The sequence below is a fragment of the Stylophora pistillata genome, chromosome 9 (genome assembly GCF_964205215.1).
Source record: "Stylophora pistillata chromosome 9, jaStyPist1.2, whole genome shotgun sequence".
Classification (NCBI taxonomy): Eukaryota; Metazoa; Cnidaria; class Anthozoa; order Scleractinia; family Pocilloporidae; genus Stylophora; species Stylophora pistillata.
This window is the reverse complement of record NC_142527.1, coordinates 16,266,230-16,287,562: the sequence shown is the minus strand read 5'-3', so window position 1 is coordinate 16,287,562 and position 21,333 is coordinate 16,266,230. Positions and strand designations below refer to the sequence as shown.

Genomic DNA, 21,333 nt, shown 5'->3' with positions numbered 1-21,333 from the left:
TATTTCAAATTTTTCTCCTTTTACGCCTTCTTAGGTGACTGGGTGATGAAGATGGGCAAATATTTCATTCGCAGAATTCAAAGTACATTTCTCAACGACCAAAAGGAATATCTAAAAAACCTCACAGTTTAAGACCATCAGTTGCCGACTGACACTATGTCGTTTATCTGGTCGATTAACTATGGTGCGGACACGAACGTACGTAAGTAGAGATTATTCCGTGCGAATTATGGTCGAACGATTTTTGAGTTATTTTTTTTCCAAAAAATAACTATATGTTAGCGTATTATGGCGTAGTAGTGTAATCTGATCAGCGCAATTTGGTGTATCTCTAAGCAATCTGATTGGCGCATCTGTTTTTTTGGTGTATCTCAACGCAATGTGATTGGCCCAATTTTTTGGTGTATCAAAAACCAATCAGATTGTAGTATTTTTCATTGTCGCATCAATCAGAGCGTTCTTGCTAATTTGCGGTTTGACAGGTCTTCAAATTTCAGCGAATCAACGCTTGAGTCGGAGAGAGCGGTTCGCGAATTAAGGAAATGTATCAGTCGTGTTGGGAAAGTGGTGGAGTTGTCATCGTTGTACGACTATGCTTATTCTTCCATCTCAGGAAGGAGACTGAGTGGAGCATGAGAAAAATTTTGAATCAAATATTACTTCAGATGTTGATAGGAGCAACTTCAGGATATTTCATTGCTATATATGAGTTCATCAGCTATTCCAATTTTGAATTTCGCTTAAGGAACGAGGTAAGATGACATCTACAAGAGTTGTAAGATCCTCTATTCAAAGTAATGGCTCATGTCCTTCGTGAGGATTTTATCGCTATGATCTGTCTGGATTTGAAAGGTCGTCAGGGAACTTTTTCTACCGATTAGCGAGTTAAACGTGCATGTTTTGTGTACCGCTCCTTCACTTACGACGCACACACCGTCAGCTGGAGGCCTAGCACGAATTTAGCGCTATAGAGTGTTGTTTCGGAAAGGCTAGTTTTGCTGACTCTGGTAAATCTTGCGCAAGATATTTACGTAAATCATATTTGATTGATAATCCTTTTTTTTTTTGGCCATATGGTTTTTCTTTTAGCGGCGGTTGAAACGACCACCAAGTTACATTTACTTTCTGCGTCGACTGCCATGTGTAGAATTTAGCATTCTTTGCATTTTATTTCAGTTTATCAGCATTCCCTCGGGAATACGTTTTGTTTTTCTTTCCCGCGTTCGCTATAATTTACATGTTGTTAATATTCTAGCTTTTTAGTTTCATCGTTGATTTCACCGAGAGAACATCTGGTTTAGAGTTGCCTTTTTTCGCGGCCTACAGCGCCGATACAATGTTAGTTCCTAGTTATTACGTTCATCGCGTTCGCTTTAGCCGCCTTTCAGTTTTATATTTTTGCATTTGTATACTTGTATTTTTGTTGGTTCTTCATTAGTTCAAACCTCTTCCTCAGATCGAGCGTTTGGAATCACTGCTGTAAGCGACCACGAAAGGACACGCCTTTTGGCAGTAACACCATGTTACATATACGTTTCTTTGCTTCTAAAAGTCCTCCATTAATTAAATATTGTTTAAACGATACTTTCCCGTTACAATTGCGTGTTACTTTTTACTCGCCAGTATGGATTAGACTTTCTTAGATGAAATGCCATGTTTCAGTAAACAACGTAAATTTTATGACAAATCTACCTCAATGAAAAATATTTCACAAGGGACAGAATGATACGCTCGGTTAATTTTCCACGCAACTCTCACGTGCTTAGACGTTTTCTGCCAATAAAATTCGCTTATAGCTAACCTAGACTTTACCCCATTGGGTGTCAATTTCCTGTAAACAACCTGCATTTTATCACGTATTTCGCGCACAAAGGGCAAAGTCCAGATAGGCAACAACCAATCAAGTAGCCCACCATATCCTTTGAAGAATGATACTTTCTCTTGGTTCAATCTACTTTCACTTGTTCGAAGAACGGAGACCGGAAAATATCTTTGTCCAGAGGCTGTAAGAGATAAAATAGAGCTCTCCACTGCAAAACTATATGGAAGAGTATTTTGAGACAACCATCTGTTACTGAACAAGAAGCTACACCGAGCTTATATTTGGGCCGGATTTGTGGATCAGCGGATTGAATTGAATTGGTTCGAATTCTGGGCTTTGCTGTTTTAGCAAAATCGCTGTCGAGTGCTTTTCATGGTTTGTTAACATGAAGAGTTGTGGAGACTAAGACTTCGGAACAAGTTGATGCCATCCATGACAATTTGGAATTACTAAAATCGCCAGAGGAAAGGCGGGATCACTCAATAAAAATTTGCATTTGAACGTGATAACTTTGTTTACAACGATTTCTCTTGCTTACATCTAATAACAAACCTTTAAATTTCTTTTGTCTCGGAACGATATATCACAGAAGGCATTTTATAGACCTCAAGTTTTTTGACTGATTGAAATTAAAGGTATGTGGCAGGGACTTCTAAAAGGTTTTTTTATGTCAGAAAAGTATAATTGTTTTGTCCGCAATATTTATTTACGGATGGTTTCAATCGCCAATGTTTACATAAGATGATTGTATTAATTGATCGAATTAAACAATCGGCCAAAACTTTTACTGTTCCGAAGGGTTGTTGTTTTCATCAGTACGTTAACAATAGTAGTGATTCACGGTATTAGGTTTGTACTTTAATTAAATATATTTAAGCTCACTCGAAAGATGAGTATAAACTGTAACAAGCTTATCGTTGATGCGCGGTCAGTACTTCAAATCTGACTGACACTCGCACGCTATTGTGCATTTTCTTGCACAGGAAAAACCAAACATATTTTGTAACGTTTTGTTTGTTTCACAAGAGTAGGTTGCTTAAATTTAATGCTGCTGAAGTATTTTAAGCGTGCTTGTAAGGTGTCTCAAGGGGCTAGTACACTCGGTATTTAAGGCTCGTTAAGTTATGCAAGAGCCATTCGAGGCATCTCTTTCAACCCTAGTTTTTTTTGCCATGTCCGATGCCGAAACAGCGAGATTCCCTCACGCTTCTTTGAAAACCAGCAACGCCGGAGACTCTGCTCAACCGAGTGCTCCTTCCTCGGATACGTCCTTATCAAACTCTGAAACTTTGCGGTTATTTTCCCAGCTTTTGGACGTCAAATTTGATCAAAAGTTCGCCGCCTTCAAGCGCGATCTCTAGGACAAAGAAGCTACTACACAATCGCAGCTTAAGAAGCTGAAAACCGAATCGAAAGCTGCAAATTCCTTTACTTTCAAGGAAAACAAAGTACAGTACGAACTTAACATCTCTTTGCACGACTTAGTGGACGGTGCCATTAAGAACATCTCGAATGGAAACCTTTCGGCGGCGATTTCTGAACTTGAGTCGGTGAAGACACTTACTACACTGAAAACGAAACAAGCTTATTCGCTTCGCGGATAAGAGTCCCGCGGGCTGGACAGCCGTTGAGGAGTACGAATCGGATGAGTTAGCGGAGGATTCTGAAAATGAAAAGAAGCTTCGTTCAGCACACAGACGGGCATTGGCCAAGATCTGCGAGAAGAAGCGTAGGCGGACATCGTCTGCCCGACCTTGCTATACAAGTACCCGTCAGCCATCGAGTGAAGTTTCTTCTCCTGGGCCTTCCAATACTTTTCCTGTTAATCAGCAACTTTTTCGTGGGCAGTCCTTTCGCGAGCGTCGACCTCAACCTTCGGACAAGTGCTTCAGTTTGCGGGCAGAGAGGTCATTGGGCAAATTCAACTTCCTGCCCCAGCCGCCTTAGAGGAACCGTTGCAGTTCCTTCAAGCAGCAAGGCCGCAAACTGACGACAAACACAAAGTTACATTACAGAGATTAGGCAAAGATAAGTGTAATTTACTGAATTTGGTTACATGCTTAAATGACTTTGATCCAGTGGAACTTGTCGAAAACTCTGTTGATGCGCCTGAGTGAGGTAATAAGTCCCGAATATCAGGAGGGAGTTCCTATTGTTAAAGTTAAAGGTAGTCTTAACAGCAATGTAGCTTTTTGGGAGCATATAGGCGCTTCTCGTTTCATTCGCGATACTATTGTATTTGGGTATAAGATCCCCTTTATTTACACTCCACCTGCAGCGAGCTTTGGCAATAATCGATCTGCCATTCAGCATAGTGAATTTGTGGAACAAGCTCTTTCTGATCTCCTTGTAGCAGGCTCAGTGGTTGAATGTGGGTGTGCCCCGGCTGTGGTAAATCCCCTATCCGTTTCCATTCAGGCCAATGGTAAGAGAAGGCTCATATTAGACTTACGATATCCAAATCAATTTGTTAGGAAATCCAAGATTAAATTCGAGGACGCGAAAACCATGCTTTATTCCTTATCGATTGTTCTCAGAATTGGCTCTTTTCCTTTGCGATCAAATCTGGTTATCATCACATTGACATTTTTCCCCAGACCAAGAGTTTTTAGGCTTTTCCTTGTCTAAGGATGGGGTAACACGATTTTATAAATTTACTGTTTTGCCGTTCGGCATTTCCACGGGCCCTATATTTTTACAAAAGTTCTGAGGCCCCTTATGCGTCTCCAGGCTATTAGAATTGTTGTTTATTTGGATGATGGCTTAGGTACATTTCCTGACTGTCTATGGCTGTGAAATCAGACTTGTCCCGAACGGGCTTTGTAGCTAATAGTGGTTCTGAGGCCCCTTTTCGCGTCTCCAGGCTATTAGAATTGTTGTTTATTTGGATGATGGCTTAGGCACATTTCCTGACTGTCTATGGCTGTGAAATCAGACTTGTCCCGAACGGGCTTTGTAGCTAATAGTGGTAAAAGCATATGGGTCCCAGTTCAGTCTCTCACATGGGATTTAAAGCATAATTTGTTATCTATTCCTGTGGAAAAAATCGACAGGCTACTAGCGAGTATTGACATTGTGCTCCTTCAAAGTAGATTACCAGCCAGGCAACTGGCCTCTGTAACCGGAAGTATTATTTCTAATATGCTTGTTTTTGGCAACGTGTGTAAGCTGATGACCAAAAGCCTACACAGGGCTCTCGATCGCAGGCAAGGGTGGGATTCCTATGTTGAATTAGACCCATGCGCTCGCAAAGAGTTAGAGTTTTGGAAGAATAACGTTTCTAACTTGAATTCTAGGCCGTTTCTCAATACTGTTCGTAAGCCATCTCGTATTGTTTATTCAGATGCTAGTGCTACTGGCTGTGCTGCCTTTATCGCAATTGATGATACGCCTGTCTCGGGATTCATTACAGATGAACCAGAGCTCTACCTGGAGAGAACTTCACTGTGTCAGTTTTGCTCTGAAAAGTTTTGCTCACCTTCTCTCAGGCTGCGATGTTAAGTGGTTTACTGACAACCAAGCAGTTCCTTCGATTGTTCATTCTGGTAGTATGAAGGAGCACTTGCATATCTTGGCGCTAGACATATTTCAGACCGCCAAAGATAATACGATTGACATGGAAGTTGAGTGGATACCCCATACTCAGAATGAGGGCGGATTATTTGAGTAAGATTGTTGATTATGATGACTGGACAGTCAAAGATTGCTATTTTCATGCTATTACCTCTGTTTGGGGCCCCTGCTCAGTAGACTGTTTTGCTAGCTACAAAAATCGCAAGGTTCCCAGGTTCTATTCCAAGTACTTTAATCCAGATTCCTTGGGTGTCGATTCACTCGCCTTTAGTTGGGTAGGCGAAACATGTTGGCTTGTGCCACCCAGTGTTTCGCTAGTTAAGAAGGTCATCCTTCATGTTTGTTTGTTTGTTGGGGTTTTTGGTTGTTCCTTATTGACCGTCAGCCCATTACTGGCCCCTTTTGGTGGAACGTGGGGGTGTTTTCAAGTAATTTGTTGCAGATTGTCTCTACGTTGAGAATGGTAAGGATGTTTTTCTCCATGGGGGGAACAAGTAAACCGTTTTTGTCTGCTTTAATTTTTTCATTATTGAGGCTTCTTACTTTCACTGAACTTGCTCAGTCGTTTGCTCATAATTATTTTCTTTTCTTATTATGTTTGGGTTTTCTACAAGGTGGACGTGCGTTTGCTTTGAAGATTGCTCATCTAAAGGATTCAGAGCTTCATAAGTTAGCAGCCGATCTTCCCTTGCGTACCATCGAGGCGAAGGCTCCTTCGACGACGGACCGTTACTCAAGAGCTTTTCAGAAATTCAGGGAATGGTCTTCACCTTACAACCAGGTCGTTTGCCTGCCATCAGACGAGATATCAGTTGTTCTTTATTTAGAGTCCCTGATTCAGGGTGGTTCCCCGGCCTTATTCTTCCCTTGAGTCTGCTTGCTATGGTATTAATTGGCTAATTTAGATTTGTCGTCTTCGTTACCCTTTTTTCGCTCTTTGTATTTTCATAAGGCTACCTCTACTTATAGTTTGCGTGGTACGGGCGTGAGTTACTCTAGAACGAGAGAAATAGTTTTACAAGCGTTTGTTGAATTAGGTTATCCGAAGAATTTATTTGGTTTACATAGTTTAAGGGCGGGAGGTGCTTCCGCGGCCGCTAACGCAGGCGTTGGCGATCGGCTTTTTAAGCGTCGTGGAAGGTGGAAATCGGATCAAGCTAAAGACGGTTATATTAAGGACAAACTAGATTCTCTGGTCTCAGTGTCTAAAAGTTTACATCTTTAGTTTGCCATTCCTCTTTCTTTATTTTCGAAGGCGGGATGCCCGCTCCTATTCTGTGTTTTGTAATTATTTAGATTAACTACAAAATATTTTTTAATCGTTTTGGTGTGATTAGAATATAAACATATTTTGGTTACAATGAATATATGAAGTTATTGCATAAATAGCGCTCTCTTCTGCGAGGATCGTGCATCACACGTAAACATATTTTGTAACGTTTTGGTAGTTTCACAAGAGTATGTATATTAGGTTGCATAAATTTAATACTGCTGAAGTATTTTAAGCGTGCTTGTAAGGTGTCTCAAGAGGCAGTAGACTATTTAAAGTTCGTTAAGTTATGCAAGAGCCATTCGAGGTATCTCTTTCAACCCTAGTTTTTTATCTTATTTACTGTTGTAATTTTCTCTGAGTTTGCAAAACTGTAATGCTGTTTTTGTAACGCTTTACGCTCGCTGCATCAATAAACGAAATGCCCGCTCCTATTCTGTGTTTTGTGATTATTTAGATTAGTTACAAAATATTTGATAATCGTTTCAGTGTGATTAGAATATAAACAGAATTTCTGATTCTGGCCCTTAATGGTCAGAATAATAACTAGGACTTTGTCTCTGACGAAGGAACGGCAATAAGCACAATTTTAACCCACGAGCAGGTCGTTGTTTAGTCTCGTCATGCAATGTTGGAGAGAGAGAGAGCGTTGTGTGACAAGTTCAAATTAGGGCTGTGGAGGGGACTGCAGGAAGCGTTGTACCAATGCAGTTTATTTTTGCCAACAATTATTCAGACACCAGCATCAGTTATATAGTGTCCCATTTCAACCTACGTATCCAAACAAATAACTCCTGCATGTGTAGCATGCCTACGTTTTAGAGTTATTTTTTTAAAAAAAAAAATATATATATGTTAGCGTATAGATTGGTGTATTGTGGTGTAGTGTAATCTGATCAGCGCAATTTGGTGTATCTCTAAGCAATCTGATTGGCGCATCTTTTTTTTTGGTGTAGCTCAACGCAATGTGATTGGCCCAATTTTTGGTGTATCACAAACCAATCAGATTGTAGTATTTTTCGATGTCGCACCAATCAGAGCGTTCTTGCTAATTTGTGGTTCGACAGGTCTTCAAATTTCAGCGAATCAACGCGTGAGTCGGAGAGTGCAGTTCGCGAATTAAGGAAATGTAACAGTCGTGTTGTGAAAGCGGTGGAGTTGTGATCGTTGTATGACTATGCTTATTGTTCCTTCTGAAGGTGACTGAGTGGAACATGAGAAATATTTTGAATCAAATATTACTTCAGGGGTTGATAGAAGCAACTTCAGGATATTTCATTGCTATATATGAGTTCATCAGCGATTCCAATTTTGAATTTCGCTGAAGGAACGAGGTAAGATGACATCTACAAGAGTTGTAAGATCATCTATTCAATGTAATGCCTCATGTCCTTCGTGAGGATTTTATCGCTATGATCTGTCTGGATTTGAAAGGTCGTCAGGGAACTTTTTCTACCGATTAGCGAGTTAAAACGTGCATGTCTTGTGTACCGCTCCTTCACTTGCGACGCACACACCGTCAGCTAAAGGCCTAACACGAATTTAGCGCCATAGCGTGTTGTTTTGGAAGAGCTGGTTTTGCTGACTATGGTAAAACTTGCGCAAAACATTTGCATAAATCATATTTGATTGATTATCTTTTTTTTGCCATATGGTTGCTCTTTTAGCAGCGGTTGAAACGACCACCAAGTTACATTTACTTTCTGCGTCGACTGCCTTGTTACATAGGTAAGCTTTATTTGATAGGTAGGTTGGGATTGTTTGGCAGCCGAAGGGCTGATGTGGACCTACTATACACAATCAAAATTTGACAAACACAAAAGATATTAACAAAAGAATAAAAGCTATGTACAGGGAGAAAAACAATATATATACATGCAAAAAACTGAGATTTACAAGAGCCTAATTGAAATAATAATATAATACCAGAAAATAAAATGCTTAAAAGTATATAAAATCATATCCGTACATATCAGTACATATCTGTACATATCCGTTTCCTTGCTTCTAAAAGTTCTCCAAGAATTAAATATTGTTTAAACGATACTTTCCCGTTACAATTGCGTGTTTACAAGGATTTCCCTTGCTTGCATCTAATAACAAACCTTTGAAGTTTTTTTTGCCTCGAAACCATATATCACAGAAGGTATTTTATAGACCTCAAGGTTTTTGACTGATTAAAATTAAGAGAATGTGGCAGTGACTTCCACAAGTTTTTTTTTGTCACAAAAGTATGATTGTTTTTTCCGCAACATTAATTTACGGATGGATTCAATCGCCAATGTTTACATATTAAAGTGACCGTTACGATGATAAAAGCTAACGTTTCAAGCGTTAGTCCTTCGTCGGAGCGAATGACGAAGGGCTGACGCCCGAAACGTCAGCTTTTGTAATCGTCACGGTGGCCAATTTACCGTTTCAACTTTGTTGATATATTCAAATTATTTACATATTAAAGATGATTATATTAATTAATCGAATTTAAACAATCGGCCAAAACTTTTACTGTTCCCAAGGGTTGTTGTTTTCATCAGTACTTTGACAATAGTAGTGATTCACGGTACTAGGTTTGTACTTTTGTACTATAAATAAATATATTTAAGTTCACTCGAAAGATGAGTATAAACTGTAACAAGCTTATCGTTGATGCGCGGCCAGTACTTGAAATCTGACTGACACTCGATGCCAAAACTCAACCTCGTTCCATAGATATGTCCACCACATTACTTTACGCTGCGCGCTATTGTGCGTTTTCTTGCACAGGAAAAACGAAACGGAATTTCTGATTCTGGCCCTTAATGGTCAGAATAATAACTAGGACTTTGTCTCTGACGAAGGAACGGCAATAAGCACAATTTTAACCTACGAGCAGGTCGTTGTTTGGTCTCATCATGCAATTTTGGAGAGAGAGAGAGAGCGTTGCGTTCAAATTAGGGCTGTGGAGGGGACTGCAGGAAGCGTTGTACTAATGCAGTTTATGTTTTCCCACAATTATTCAGACTCCAGCATCAGTTATATAGTGTCCTATTTCAACCTACGTATCCCAAAAAAAAAAATAACTCCTGCATGCGTAGCATGCCTATGTTTTTTTTAAGTTAACTTATAGATTGAGTTAGCGTCTATAGATTGGTGTATTTTGGTGTAGTGTAATCTGATCAGCACAATTTGGTGTATGTCTAAGCATTCTGATTGGCGCATCTTTTTTTGGCGTATCTCGAAGCAATGGGATTGGCGCATTTTTTTGGTGTATCAGAAACCAATCAGATTGTAGTACTTTTTGATGTCGCACCAATCAGAGCGTTCTTGCTAATTTGTGGTTTGACAGGTCTTCAAATTTCAGCAAATCAAAGCGTGACTCGAGGAGAGCGGTTTGCGAATTAAGGACACGTATTAGTCGTGTTGGGAAAGCGGCAGAGTTGAGATCAATGTGCGACTATGGTTGTTCTTCGTTCTAAAGGAGACTGAGTGGAACATAAGTAAAAGTTTGAGTCAAATATTGCTTGAGATGTTGATGGGAGCAACTTCAGAATACCCGGCCGCTATTGACTGTTATGAATGGATTGCTCCCGCGGTACCGATGTCGAAAAATAATATTGAAAGAGAGGACATTTAAACAAGTGGTCCCGCATTCAAGCTTTTGGAGAATGGTAAAATGATATGGCCGTTAAACTAGTGCATCCACAGTCCCGCGCTGACGAAGTCGAAGAATGATATAACGATAGGGACGTTAAACTAGCGCTTTTGAAGTCGAAGAATAATTAAAGAAAAAGTGAAGTGTACCAAGTGTTGACGCACTCCCGCGCTTACTTTATTTCGTTTTCTCGACTGAGGGATATTTCATTGCCATACATGAATTCCATTTTTAATTTTGCTTGAAGAACGAGGTAAGAATGACATCTACAAGAATTGTGAGCTCATCTGCCCAGTGTAATATGGCTGTCCTTCGTGAGGACTTTATCACTATGATCTGTCGGGATTAGAAAGGTCGTCAGGGAATTTTTTCTAAAAGTTGCAAGTTAAAACGTGCATGTTTTGTGTACCGCTCCTTCACCAATAACGCACATACCGTCAGCTAAAGGCCTAACACGAATTTAGTACCAGAGCGTGTTGTTTTGGAAGGGCTAGTTTTGCTGACTCTGGTAAAACTTGCGCAAGGCATTTGCATTAGTTATATTTGATTGATGTTCTTGTTTTTTGCCCTGTTGCTGCTCTCTTTGTAAAGGTTGAAAAGACCACCAAGTTATATTTACTTTCTGCGTCGACTGCCATGTAAGTTATCCATTTCTTTGCTTCTAAAAGTTCTCCGTGAATTAAATATTGTTTAAACGATACTTTCCCGCTACAACTTCATGTTTACTTTTTACTCGCCAGTATGGACTAGACTTTGTCAGATGAAATGCCACTTTCCAGTAAACAACGTAAATTTTATGACACAATTCTGTCTCACTGAAAAATATTATTTTATTATTAATTTATTAACTGTGTTCACAAGGAAAGTAATGGTACAGTCGGTCAATTTTCCACGCAACTCTTACGAGCTTAGACGTTTTGTAGGAATAAAATTCGCTATTAGCTACCTTGGACTTTACCCCATTGCGTGTCAACTCCCTGTAAACAACCTTGCACTAATATCACGTATTTCGCACGCACAGGGCAAAGTCCACATAGGCAACAACCAATAGACAACATTCGTATTCCCCGACGGTCCTGGAACGAGTAGGCCCTGAGCATGAATGCGAGGCTGATGCGGAGAAAAGTTGAAGAGACTTGTAGTGTTTATGTAGTGATTTCTTCGATTTCGCGTAAAAATGCCGAAACATCATTGTTATGCCTACAACTGTACCAACAGCGAGGCTAAGAAAAGAACCCAATCAAATACCCCGAAGTTGCAAATGTTACTTTCCACTGTTGCCAACAAATGACGAAAAAAAACAGTACGCTCCTGGGATAAGTGAACAGGAAAGACGTCGAAGGTGGATCGCAGCATGCCGGCTGGAAAGCCTAAATGTTACAAGGCATACTCGTATATGCTCTTAACTCTTTGTAGGAGGGTTAGGGCCAACAAAGGCAAACCCTGTTTCTGCGATATTTGATTTTCCTAAACATCTCCAACGAAAAGAAGTGAAACAACGCCAGGATCCGGAGACGAAACGTTTGAAGAATGCTTCCACGACAAACAGAATTCAGAAGGCAACTAAACCTAACCAATCGAAGGTTAGAAACCATCTGGATTTCTGGATTCGGGATTAAACCACCTCTTGTAACCAACCCAGCTCCGCATTCACAACATCACCTATGGACTCACAGTCGTCGGTCAATTCTAGAGTGAGTTCGTGGGCTTTTTCCGTCAGTTCGACTAATTCTTCCTTCTTTTAGTTGGAGACCGTATATTCCTCGAGCCTGCAGGTATTTTTTAAGCTCTGGAACCTTCCAGTTTTTAAAATTTACTTCCATTTCTCCCAAACCGGCCATAACTTTGTTGTACTTCGCTGCAACTTTTCCCCGCATTAGCCTCGCATTCATGCGCAAGCGCTTACTCGTGCCAGGGCCGTCGGGGAATACGAATATTGTCCACGTTGTTATGCTTTGAAAAACGATACTTTTTTCTTCGTTCAGTCCATTTTCACTTGTTCGAGGAACGGAGACCGGAAAACATCTTTGTCCAGAGGATGTTGGAGATAAAATAGAGCTTACCACGGCAAAATTATATGGAAGCCAATATTTTGAGACAACTATCTGTTACTGAACAAGAGGCTACACGGAGCCTATATTCTGGCCGGATTTGCGGTTCTGCGGATTGAATTGAAATGGTTCGAATTGAAGGCGTTGCTGTTTTGGGAAAATCACTGTCGAGTGCTTTTCATTATTTGCTAACATGGAGAGTTCTGGAGATTAAGACCTTGGTACAAGCTCATGCCACCCATGACAATTTGGATATACTAAAATCGCAAGAGGAAATGTGGGGTCGCTCAATAAAAATTTCCTTTTGAACGCGATGACTTTATTTATAAGGATTTCTTCTGCTTACATCTAATAACAAACCTCTGAAGTTTTTCTTGCCCCGGAACGATATATCACGGAAGGCATTTTATGAACCGCAAGTTTTTTGACTGATTGAAATTTACGGTATGTGGCAGTGACTTCCGCAAGTTTTCTTTTTTGTCAGAAAAGTATTGTTGTTTCATCGGCTATATTAATCTATTAATAGATAGAATCGCCAAAGGTTACATAGGATAATCGTATTAATTAATTGAATTTAAACAATCAGCCAATGAACTTTTACTGTTCCTAGGGGTTGTTGTTTTCATCAGTAACAATAGAAGTGATTTACAGTATGAGGCTTGTGCTTTTAATAAATATATTTAAGTTCGCGCGAAAGATAAGTTTAAACTGTAACGAGCTTAGTTATCGGCCCAGCATTTTAAGCCTGAAAGACACTCGTTGCCAAAACTCATCCTCGTTCCCAGGCCCAGGCTATGTCCACCAGATTGCTTTGCGCCAATTAAAAAGAGTCACGCAATGCCGGAATAATAATTATGGTTTTGTCTTTGACGAAGAGGCGGCAGTAAGCTTTATCGTTGTTTAGTCTCGTCACGCAACATTGGAAAGAGAGCGTTGCGTGAGGAGTTCAATTAGGGCTGTGGAGGGGGGACTGCAGGAAGCGTAGTGTCAATGCAGTTTATTATTGCCAACAATTATTCAGACACCAGCATTACTTACTAAGTGTCCCATTTCGACTCACATATCCGAAAAAATAACTCCTGCATGCGTAGCGTGCCTATGTTTATTAACGAGCTGCGATGCATAAAAAAACCCACGTGAGTTTTTTTACGCATCGCAACGAGAAAAAAAATCGTTCGTGCGCACTTTGTGTAGTATATGATGCTTTTATTTCGTACGTGCTGAGACATACTGTGAAGTATAAAGCGAACGACTGTGAAAATATATCGTTCGTCCTATCAGAAGACACGAACGATAGCACTTAACAATGCAAATCTCAGTATATAGGAAGTAATTCAAGTTGTCAAGCCTGGTCAATTTTGCTCATTCTGACCATTAACACAGGTTTTGAAAATAATTATTTCTTCGGATTCGTAATGGTAATAGTACTGAGTGGAGTACAGTTCAGGGAATAATCGGGTGAGCGACCGGGCGCATCAGTGACCGGGCGCATAACGCGAGACTGATGAGATTCGGTACGAAAATGCGAGAAACTCAGGAATAAAACAGAAATTAATGCAAGGGCACGTATCGTTCTTATTGATATGTTTATTTTCAATTTGGATCTGCTCACTCTAATTGACTTATTATGCATACGTTCGTGTCTCTGATTAGACGAAAGATGTATTTCCACAGTTCCCTTTGTACTTCACAGTGTGTGCACGAAAGCGACGCTAATTCTAACGATTTTCTGGAAGATACCCCTGAAGGTCTACAATAACGCGAATGTGTTAATTTGAATTTGGCCTTCATAACCATTTGATTATCATTGTTAAATAGTCATTATCTCAAAAAAATGTACAGCATTAAAAAATTATTTTTATTATAAAAATGGTTCTGAATTATTAAACGTCAATGATCAGTTTCGGCGTAACGCGTTAAAAAGTTAGGTTTTCCAACTCAGCCTCGTTCTCTTCGTCAGTCAAAACTAATGAATTGCTGGAGGCTATGCATCCTCGGAGACCCGGGGGCTGTGAGTCGATTTCAAGTTAAGGGCAGAAGAGCCCCTGGGGACGTTGCCTTACAAGACTGATTCCAAACGGTCGCAGTCGTTCTGGCATCTGATTGGTGCCAGAAAATCTTTGTGTTTTTCTGCCTAATCAGAGTGAGGTGTCCTTTGGAGTCCTTTCGTGTGTTTTGACACGCATATATACAACAAGCTCTGTTGCTCGCTATGCTTGTTTGGGCCGTGCGACGAAGCTTTGCCCGAGGTGAAAAGTTTCAGTCTCAGCACACAATGTAAGAGAAATCGATCAGATTGTCCGCGAAATCTCACCGGAAATTATACTGAATACTTTCGCAGGTATCACAAGAGAACACGTTTAAAAGTTTGCGTGGTTCGTATAAAACATAATGGTTGCAAACATTGATATGTCGCTTTAAACGTTAGATGAGATGTAAGCCTAAATCTCTCAAGATTTTTTGTATAATTTGCTGTAACTGAAACTTTTCCAATCCCGTGAAGCTATTTCGTCGCACGGGCCACGCAGGTATGTCGACCAACTGGCGCTTACGCAATTCTTTGTGCACGCCCGGCCAAAATCTAATGTGATCTTCGCTTGAAAAAAAAAGAAAAGCTAACCGTGGAAACTTTTGTTTATTAGATGTGGGTAGATAACCCTGTACTAAGCTGACATTTACAATAAAGGAAGCCCGCCCATTTCATCCAATATTTCTTGGTCCAGTTGGTTTTGTTTTCCCCAATGAAAGCAGCATCGATTCCCAATGATCAAAGGTATTTAACTTGGTCTTCAACAATCGATAAAAGAGGTGAAATGACCAAGGCACTAGAAGAGAATTCGTGGCCTTTCGAGCTCAAGAATCTGAACACTCTACACAGCAGTTGAAAGATTTAACTTTTTCCAAACCCCTTCGGTAACTGTCCGAAAACATATCTCCTTTCCACGACGTTCTCGATGATTAGGTTTTGTTCAGATTTTAATTAGCTAACCGGAAACACAGCTAAGGTTTCTTTAAGCGCTTGCTGGGGGTCGTCCACGTACTTAACGTTCTCTGCAACCTGGGCCATATTGCGAAGGACTTTACTACAAAGCAACGAGTAGAATTTGGCGCGCACAGAAAGCTACGTAAGCGTAAGCGCCAGTTGCTTGACATACCTGCGTGGCCCGTGCGACGAAATAACTTCACGGGATTGGAAAAGTTTCAGTCACAACAAATTGTACCAAGAATCTTGAAAGATTTAGGCTTACATCTCATCTAACGTTTAAAGCGACATATCAATGCCTGCAACCATTATGTTTTACACGAACCTCGCAAACTTTTAAACACGTTCTCTTTTGATTCCTGCGAAAGTATTCAGTATAACTTCCGGTAAGATTTCGCGGACAATCTGATGGATTTCTCTTACATTGTGTGCCGAGACTGAAACTTTTCACTTCAGGCAAAGCTTCGTCGTACGGCCCAAACAAGCATAGCGAGCAACAGAGCTTGTTGTATATGTGCGTGTTAAAACACACGAAAGGACTCCAAAGGACACTTCACTCTGATTGGGCAGAAAAACACAAAGATTTTCTGGCACCGATCAGATGCCAGAACGACTGCGACCGTTTGGAACTAGTCTTGTAAGACAATGTCCCCAGGGGCTCTTCTGCCCTTAACTTGAAATCGACTCACAGCCCCTGGGTCTCCGAGGATGGAGGCTATGCGGAACACATATTAAATAATATATAATTTTAAGTATTTTTCCAGAATGTTCCTACTCCAAAGTACAAAAATTCTCAGAGGGAATGATTCTTCAAAATACTAATGTCTATTGACTCATCTAAAAATATTTTGAATCAAAATCATTTGTCAAACAAAAAAATGATAGAAAAATCTTCCGCCGGTTTTTTTAAAAGTCATCCATCCAAGTTGGAAACTTCTACTACAAAGCAATTTGTTCATATTATAAGAAACTCGTGACAGAAACACCACGCAAAGATAACTTCGAACTCAAAGATGTTGTTTCTTTCGTAAGAATTACTGTAACTCTGCTTATTTTCCAACCGTTCCTGAATTTCAACTTTGAAACTTAAACATTAAATTCTGCTTCACCCTGACGATCACTCGGTGCGTGAAACTCGAGTTACAACTCTCCGTCCTTAAAATCTATCTGTAACTTCCTACGTAAATATATATATTGCAGTTTATTTTTATAGCAATAATAACAGTATTATTCAAGTATAAAACATAACTTCAATTACAGAAAAACTTAGTTAACAGACAATATATTTGAAAGGAAAGTTTGTCGGGATTCGATACATGGACACCTAGTTCAATACAAAACCTGACTTTTATAATTCATCGTAATTCACTAATCACGATTTCTCAACATTGGCGCATCACTTAACTATTCTCATTTTGAATTTGGCACTTTTTACCTAACACTGGTGCCATTCAGTTCTTCAATTGCCGAGGTTCTTCCTTACTCAATAGTTTCATCGTAATCTTCTCCCACAAAGTCTAAAATGATTTTGTATACTGCTCCAAAGGAGGGTCTCTGCTCTGGTTCCTATAATACAAAGTAACGTATCAAGTAGGTTATTATACTTCCATTACTACGCCATTTTATCATACTAGGGAATCAGAACACGCAAATACGCCACACACTGAACGACCCAAACCTTGAATTTTCTTCCCATCCTTTGGGTTAGACTTTTCAAGAAAACGAGCTTTTAAGTGTATCAGATTTTGTCGCATTTTTGACGCCTTAATCGATCCATAAGATGCTTAGATAAGGCCGTAGGAAGTATTTCGTGAACCAAAAATGTCAACACACCTTTTGCCTTCAAGAACTCAAGATAAATTTTCATTAGCGCCACTTTAAAGTTTAATAACAGGAAAGTGTCATCAAGTTAGCGAAAAGACAATCATTGTGACGGTTTTAAATTTTATTTACGCTGTTTACATAAATACGAAAAATCATTTACACCAATATACTTTCATTCTTTAATGCCATAGCGAAATCAACGACAGTTCTCAGCTACATTAACAACTTTAGAATTCAAATTAAGTTTGTTTTCCAGTAATTCCCTATCCTTCTGTTGTTCGCGTTTTAAGCAACGAAGTTTTGCATCACCCTAAACCTTTGAGCGGATTTTCGGACAGTAATTCCATTCATATTTCTTCGGCATGCTCTTAACAGAATTCCCTGGCGATAGTCTTCCAGTGGAATGCCTTAACGTCTTGCTTCTTCCCGGTTGTTTATCTCCTCTTGAATGGCAGGTTGAGAGATATCGGCCTTGATTGCAGCTTTAAGAGCACTGATCGCTTGTTCCACGATGTTGAGAAACGGACTGTATTTGCCCCCTGGATTGTTAGCACTCCGATACGCAGGAGATCCATCATATATGAGTATCACAAGGTCGTCCGGATTTAGGTTCTGTCTTGTTTGCGCTAAAAAGTCGTTGAAGAGGCGGACATTCATTCCGCCAATTGTGATGGACGAGTCCATTCAGCGAGATACAGCCGTGGCGATTGTCACATGGCTTCTAGCCGTCCAAATGTTAGAGCGGCTTCACAGTCACAGTGGTCAGGAATCAGTTAGCGCAATAACGCGCATCTGAATAACATGTGGGCTGTTCCTATCCGCTGGTAATGGTCTTGCCAGTTTAACACATACCAGCATCCCGTCAAGAGCTTTTCCAATCGTTCTGTCGTGTACGAAAGGTTTTCCCGGAAATCTTCGACGAAGCTCGTGGTTTATTTCCTTCAAAGTAAGCAGGCCGTTCTCATTGTCATTCAAGCACTTATTTCTTCATCCACTTTATCGTTGTTACGACCACCACGTGCCCTTTCATGTATTCGTCCTTCCCGGACTCATTTTGCTTTAATGCCTCTCACTATGGACCTATTTAGCCTTAAGGTATTTGCAACCAAAAGTTAGTCGTCGTGCTCATCTTCAAACGCCCTTACTTATCTTTCTCGATGCTCGTTTGGAACACGGTTAGGTATTCTGAAGGCTATTTCTGCGAGAAGAATCTGAACAGTCTCGTTGTCAGATCATAAGTCTCATCGAAATCCAGTGGGAAAATTTAAAGGTGAAAGTGAAATTTTATTGATATTGAAGAATGGAATGGCGCTAATGAGCACTCAGTCACACTAAAGAATGCTATTTACGTTGAAATGAAACGGTAATGAAAAATACTTCTTTTAATGAAAATATTCCAAATAAGCATGTAAAAATCAAGACGACTATTTCCCCGCAAACTTGATCACACTGCGGCGACAATTAACTATTCATTGAACCAAGTGAAAATTTATCTTGCGTTCTTGAGGTGTAAAAGGTGTATTAGAAAATTAAATAACAGTGGAATATTAAATCCTTTATTCGATGGTTTAACCTATAATACAGGCGGACATTTTCCTATCTTTCCTTGGCCTAAAGGGGCTTAGAAAAATACTGCGAAACTTACAAAATATCTGCGCGTATTGTAAGTTTAACCATGGAATAAGGTGTATTTACGCGGCCCTAAATGGTAAAATGGAGTAATTGTGGAATAAAATGAACATTGTTAAAGACAACTTTGCTGCTATGCAGTATAATAACTCATCCCATTGATTGTGATATCAATTATTGAAGCGAGGGAAAGTGTGGTGTAAAGGTTAAAAAGGATAACGAGGTAACTATACCGCGTTCCAGCAGCGTTCTACAATTCTGTGCATCTCATCAGGGCACCTATGTGGCTTCTGCAGTCGATAACCATTGATGACCTAGAAACGAATTCAACCATAAATTTGACCTCCCCATCTAAAGGTGAACGTGAAGTTCTCTAATTTTATCAAATAGACGGCAACAAAATAAAACATATTTTAGGAAAGATTACCAGGTAGACACTTTTTAAGCGCTCTTTATCCATATAAAGAGCGCTTAAAAAAGTATAAGGGTAACAGAAATTTCTTTCTTCTTAAATAAGGGTTCCTGAAGGGGTGTTTCTCCAGTAAATTTGGGTCTGACTCAACACAAAAACACACGCTGACAGGAAGGACATTTTCAGGTTTCGTTGGCGAGCGGAATCGCCGTACTGATGGACGTATCATACACCAATAGCCCCTAAAAAATTAGTTATTTTGGTTATTATCTAATTTTGGCTATCAACTTTATGAGATGACCTGATGATCAGATGACGAAAATCAACAAAAACTCCTTGGTAAAATAAGAAAAAACAGGCCCAAAGAAGAAGAGAACCATTCTTTCAAGAAGAGAAAACATTGTTGATGAAAGTGAAAGCTACCACGCTCCACGCTTGGGGTTCAGATTTCTAACAAAGAAGTTACCGTCAAACCAAATTTATCATACACAAAGTTAAAAACGAGGTTTCCTTTCATTTATACAAGTACCGGTCTTGACACAAAAACTTTAACAATCGTCTCGCATTGATCAATTTTGAAAGCTGTCTCTCGATTCGTTTTAGGGCTTCTCAGCAAATTCTTCAGTTCATACATTTTTGCCGCGGGTTTTATCCTTTGCCTTTTGCAATTTTGCCCATTACTGTGTCCTCCTCTTCAATGCCCTACTGAGCGATCCCGGGAAAACTTGATCCATCGTTGGTGACGCCAGGGGGTCCCCTTGTCCCATTGGTTTGCGGTTTCAGGAGGCGAGATAATCTCCTGGCTTGGTGCGAGTTGTGTGCGAACCTTTATGGGCTAAAGTTTCGCATTTGATTTTGAGAAGAATACATTCACTTTTAGCGAATTTATAGGATATCTAGATTTGACCGATTTTCGTCAAATTTCGCCAAAGTTTGATTTTAGGAATATTTGTCTTGACAACCAATCAGAATTTCGAAAAAGCCTAACGTACTTTTATTGATTGATAACTTGTGAATAAGACTGTACAGGTATTTGCTTGCGCTGCAGCATCTGATACCCGATAATTCAATAGAACCCTCGGTCGTTTCACGCCTTACCGACTCCTAAACACTTACCAAAAGGAAAAGTCGCTTAAATTATATTTTTGTCGTAGACTACATTTATTGAGCTTTCTTCTAATAGATTTTAGTGAAACTAGCGCGCGTATCAATTTTTCCCGAAGGAACCTTAATAACGCACCGGAAGCGCGGAGAGAGCGCTCGTGCCAGTCCTACTGCGCATCACACATTGCACGAAAAGCGGACCAATCTCTCTCCGCCCTGTTTTCGATTGTGTAAGGTCGCGTTTGGTCATGACTATACCGTCCAGCCCTTCCACTCGGTCAATAAATGCACAAATAAGTTCGAAGAGATGGAGTTCACTTTTCCTTGGGTTGATTAAAAATTAAAAAAAAAACGTACAAACCTTTTGAACTACATCAGTATTGCTGATAGAAGGGTACGGCTGTTTTCCCGCTGAATATATCTCCCATGTTAGGATTCCTTGCAATAAATTATTTAAACGAATTTAGGCACAATATTTTAGTAGTAACGTATTCATTTTAAAATAATATCTACTGGGCTCGAAATTGCGACCAATACAGTCGCATTTGCGACTTAATTTTTATGTTTGCGACTAAAATTTCCCGAGGAGTCGCAAATTTGCGAGTAGAATAAAAAGCCAGCAGTCGCTACTTTGCCACTATTTTTGCCGAAATAAAGAAATGAAAAAATAGATTGTCGTGTGCCTTGATTATCATAGACATTTGAAGATATAGGGTAAAATTGTACCTAATTTATCCGCAATATTGTTCACGCAACGCCATTACCTTGATCGGCCGCCATTGCAGCGGTGTCTTATTCATATGTATTGCAGGCTCATATTTTCGTTTGTTACACCGCTGGATTAGAGCTGACCCTTGCGTGGTTAATTATTTTTGCGACTAAAATTCGTGAACTTGCGACTATATTTACGTATCAGGTCGCAAAATGGCGACTGAACTTTTCTTTCAATTTCGAGCCCTGATCTACAGTTTTATCACAAAGGTGGCATTGGAATCAATAATTAACTAGTCACACAATATTTAATGACACCACGA

The 21,333-nt window shown here is 39.9% G+C and overlaps 2 protein-coding genes across 2 annotated transcripts in view; one reads left to right on the top strand and one right to left on the bottom strand.

Annotated features, from left to right (window-relative positions):
• Positions 1–372: 372 nt before the first annotated feature.
• On the top strand, positions 373–7,099 carry LOC148723548 (uncharacterized). The gene is made up of 4 exons (XM_088733770.1): positions 373–752; positions 3,130–4,247; positions 5,166–5,488; positions 6,010–7,099. The coding sequence occupies exons 2-3, from the start codon at positions 3,887–3,889 to the stop codon at positions 5,321–5,323; spliced, it is 519 nt and encodes a 172-aa protein (XP_088589896.1). The 5' UTR covers positions 373–752; positions 3,130–3,886; the 3' UTR covers positions 5,324–5,488; positions 6,010–7,099.
• A 7,089-nt stretch (positions 7,100–14,188) lies between these two features.
• Positions 14,189–21,333, bottom strand: part of LOC111334600 (tyrosine-protein kinase Tec) — a 37,810-nt gene continuing 30,665 nt past the window's right edge. The window contains exons 19-21 of the mRNA XM_088733760.1: positions 20,661–20,737; positions 19,017–19,097; positions 14,189–16,896 (exon numbers count right to left, since the gene is read on the bottom strand). Coding sequence (XP_088589886.1) covers positions 16,810–16,896; positions 19,017–19,097; positions 20,661–20,737 — 245 coding nt within the window. The 3' untranslated portion in view covers positions 14,189–16,809. The remainder of the gene's footprint in view (positions 16,897–19,016; positions 19,098–20,660; positions 20,738–21,333) is intronic.

What these genes read in the sequence shown, in the direction of transcription:
- LOC148723548 (XM_088733770.1), top strand. Translation starts at nt 3,887, where the DNA reads ATGACTTTGATCCAGTGGAACTTGTCGAAAACTCTGTTGATGCGCCTG. An exon ending in CGTTTCCATTCAGGCCAATG is followed by an intron (nt 4,248 to 5,165) that starts GTAAGAGAAGGC and finishes TTGTTTATTCAG; the next exon opens with ATGCTAGTGCTACTGGCTGT.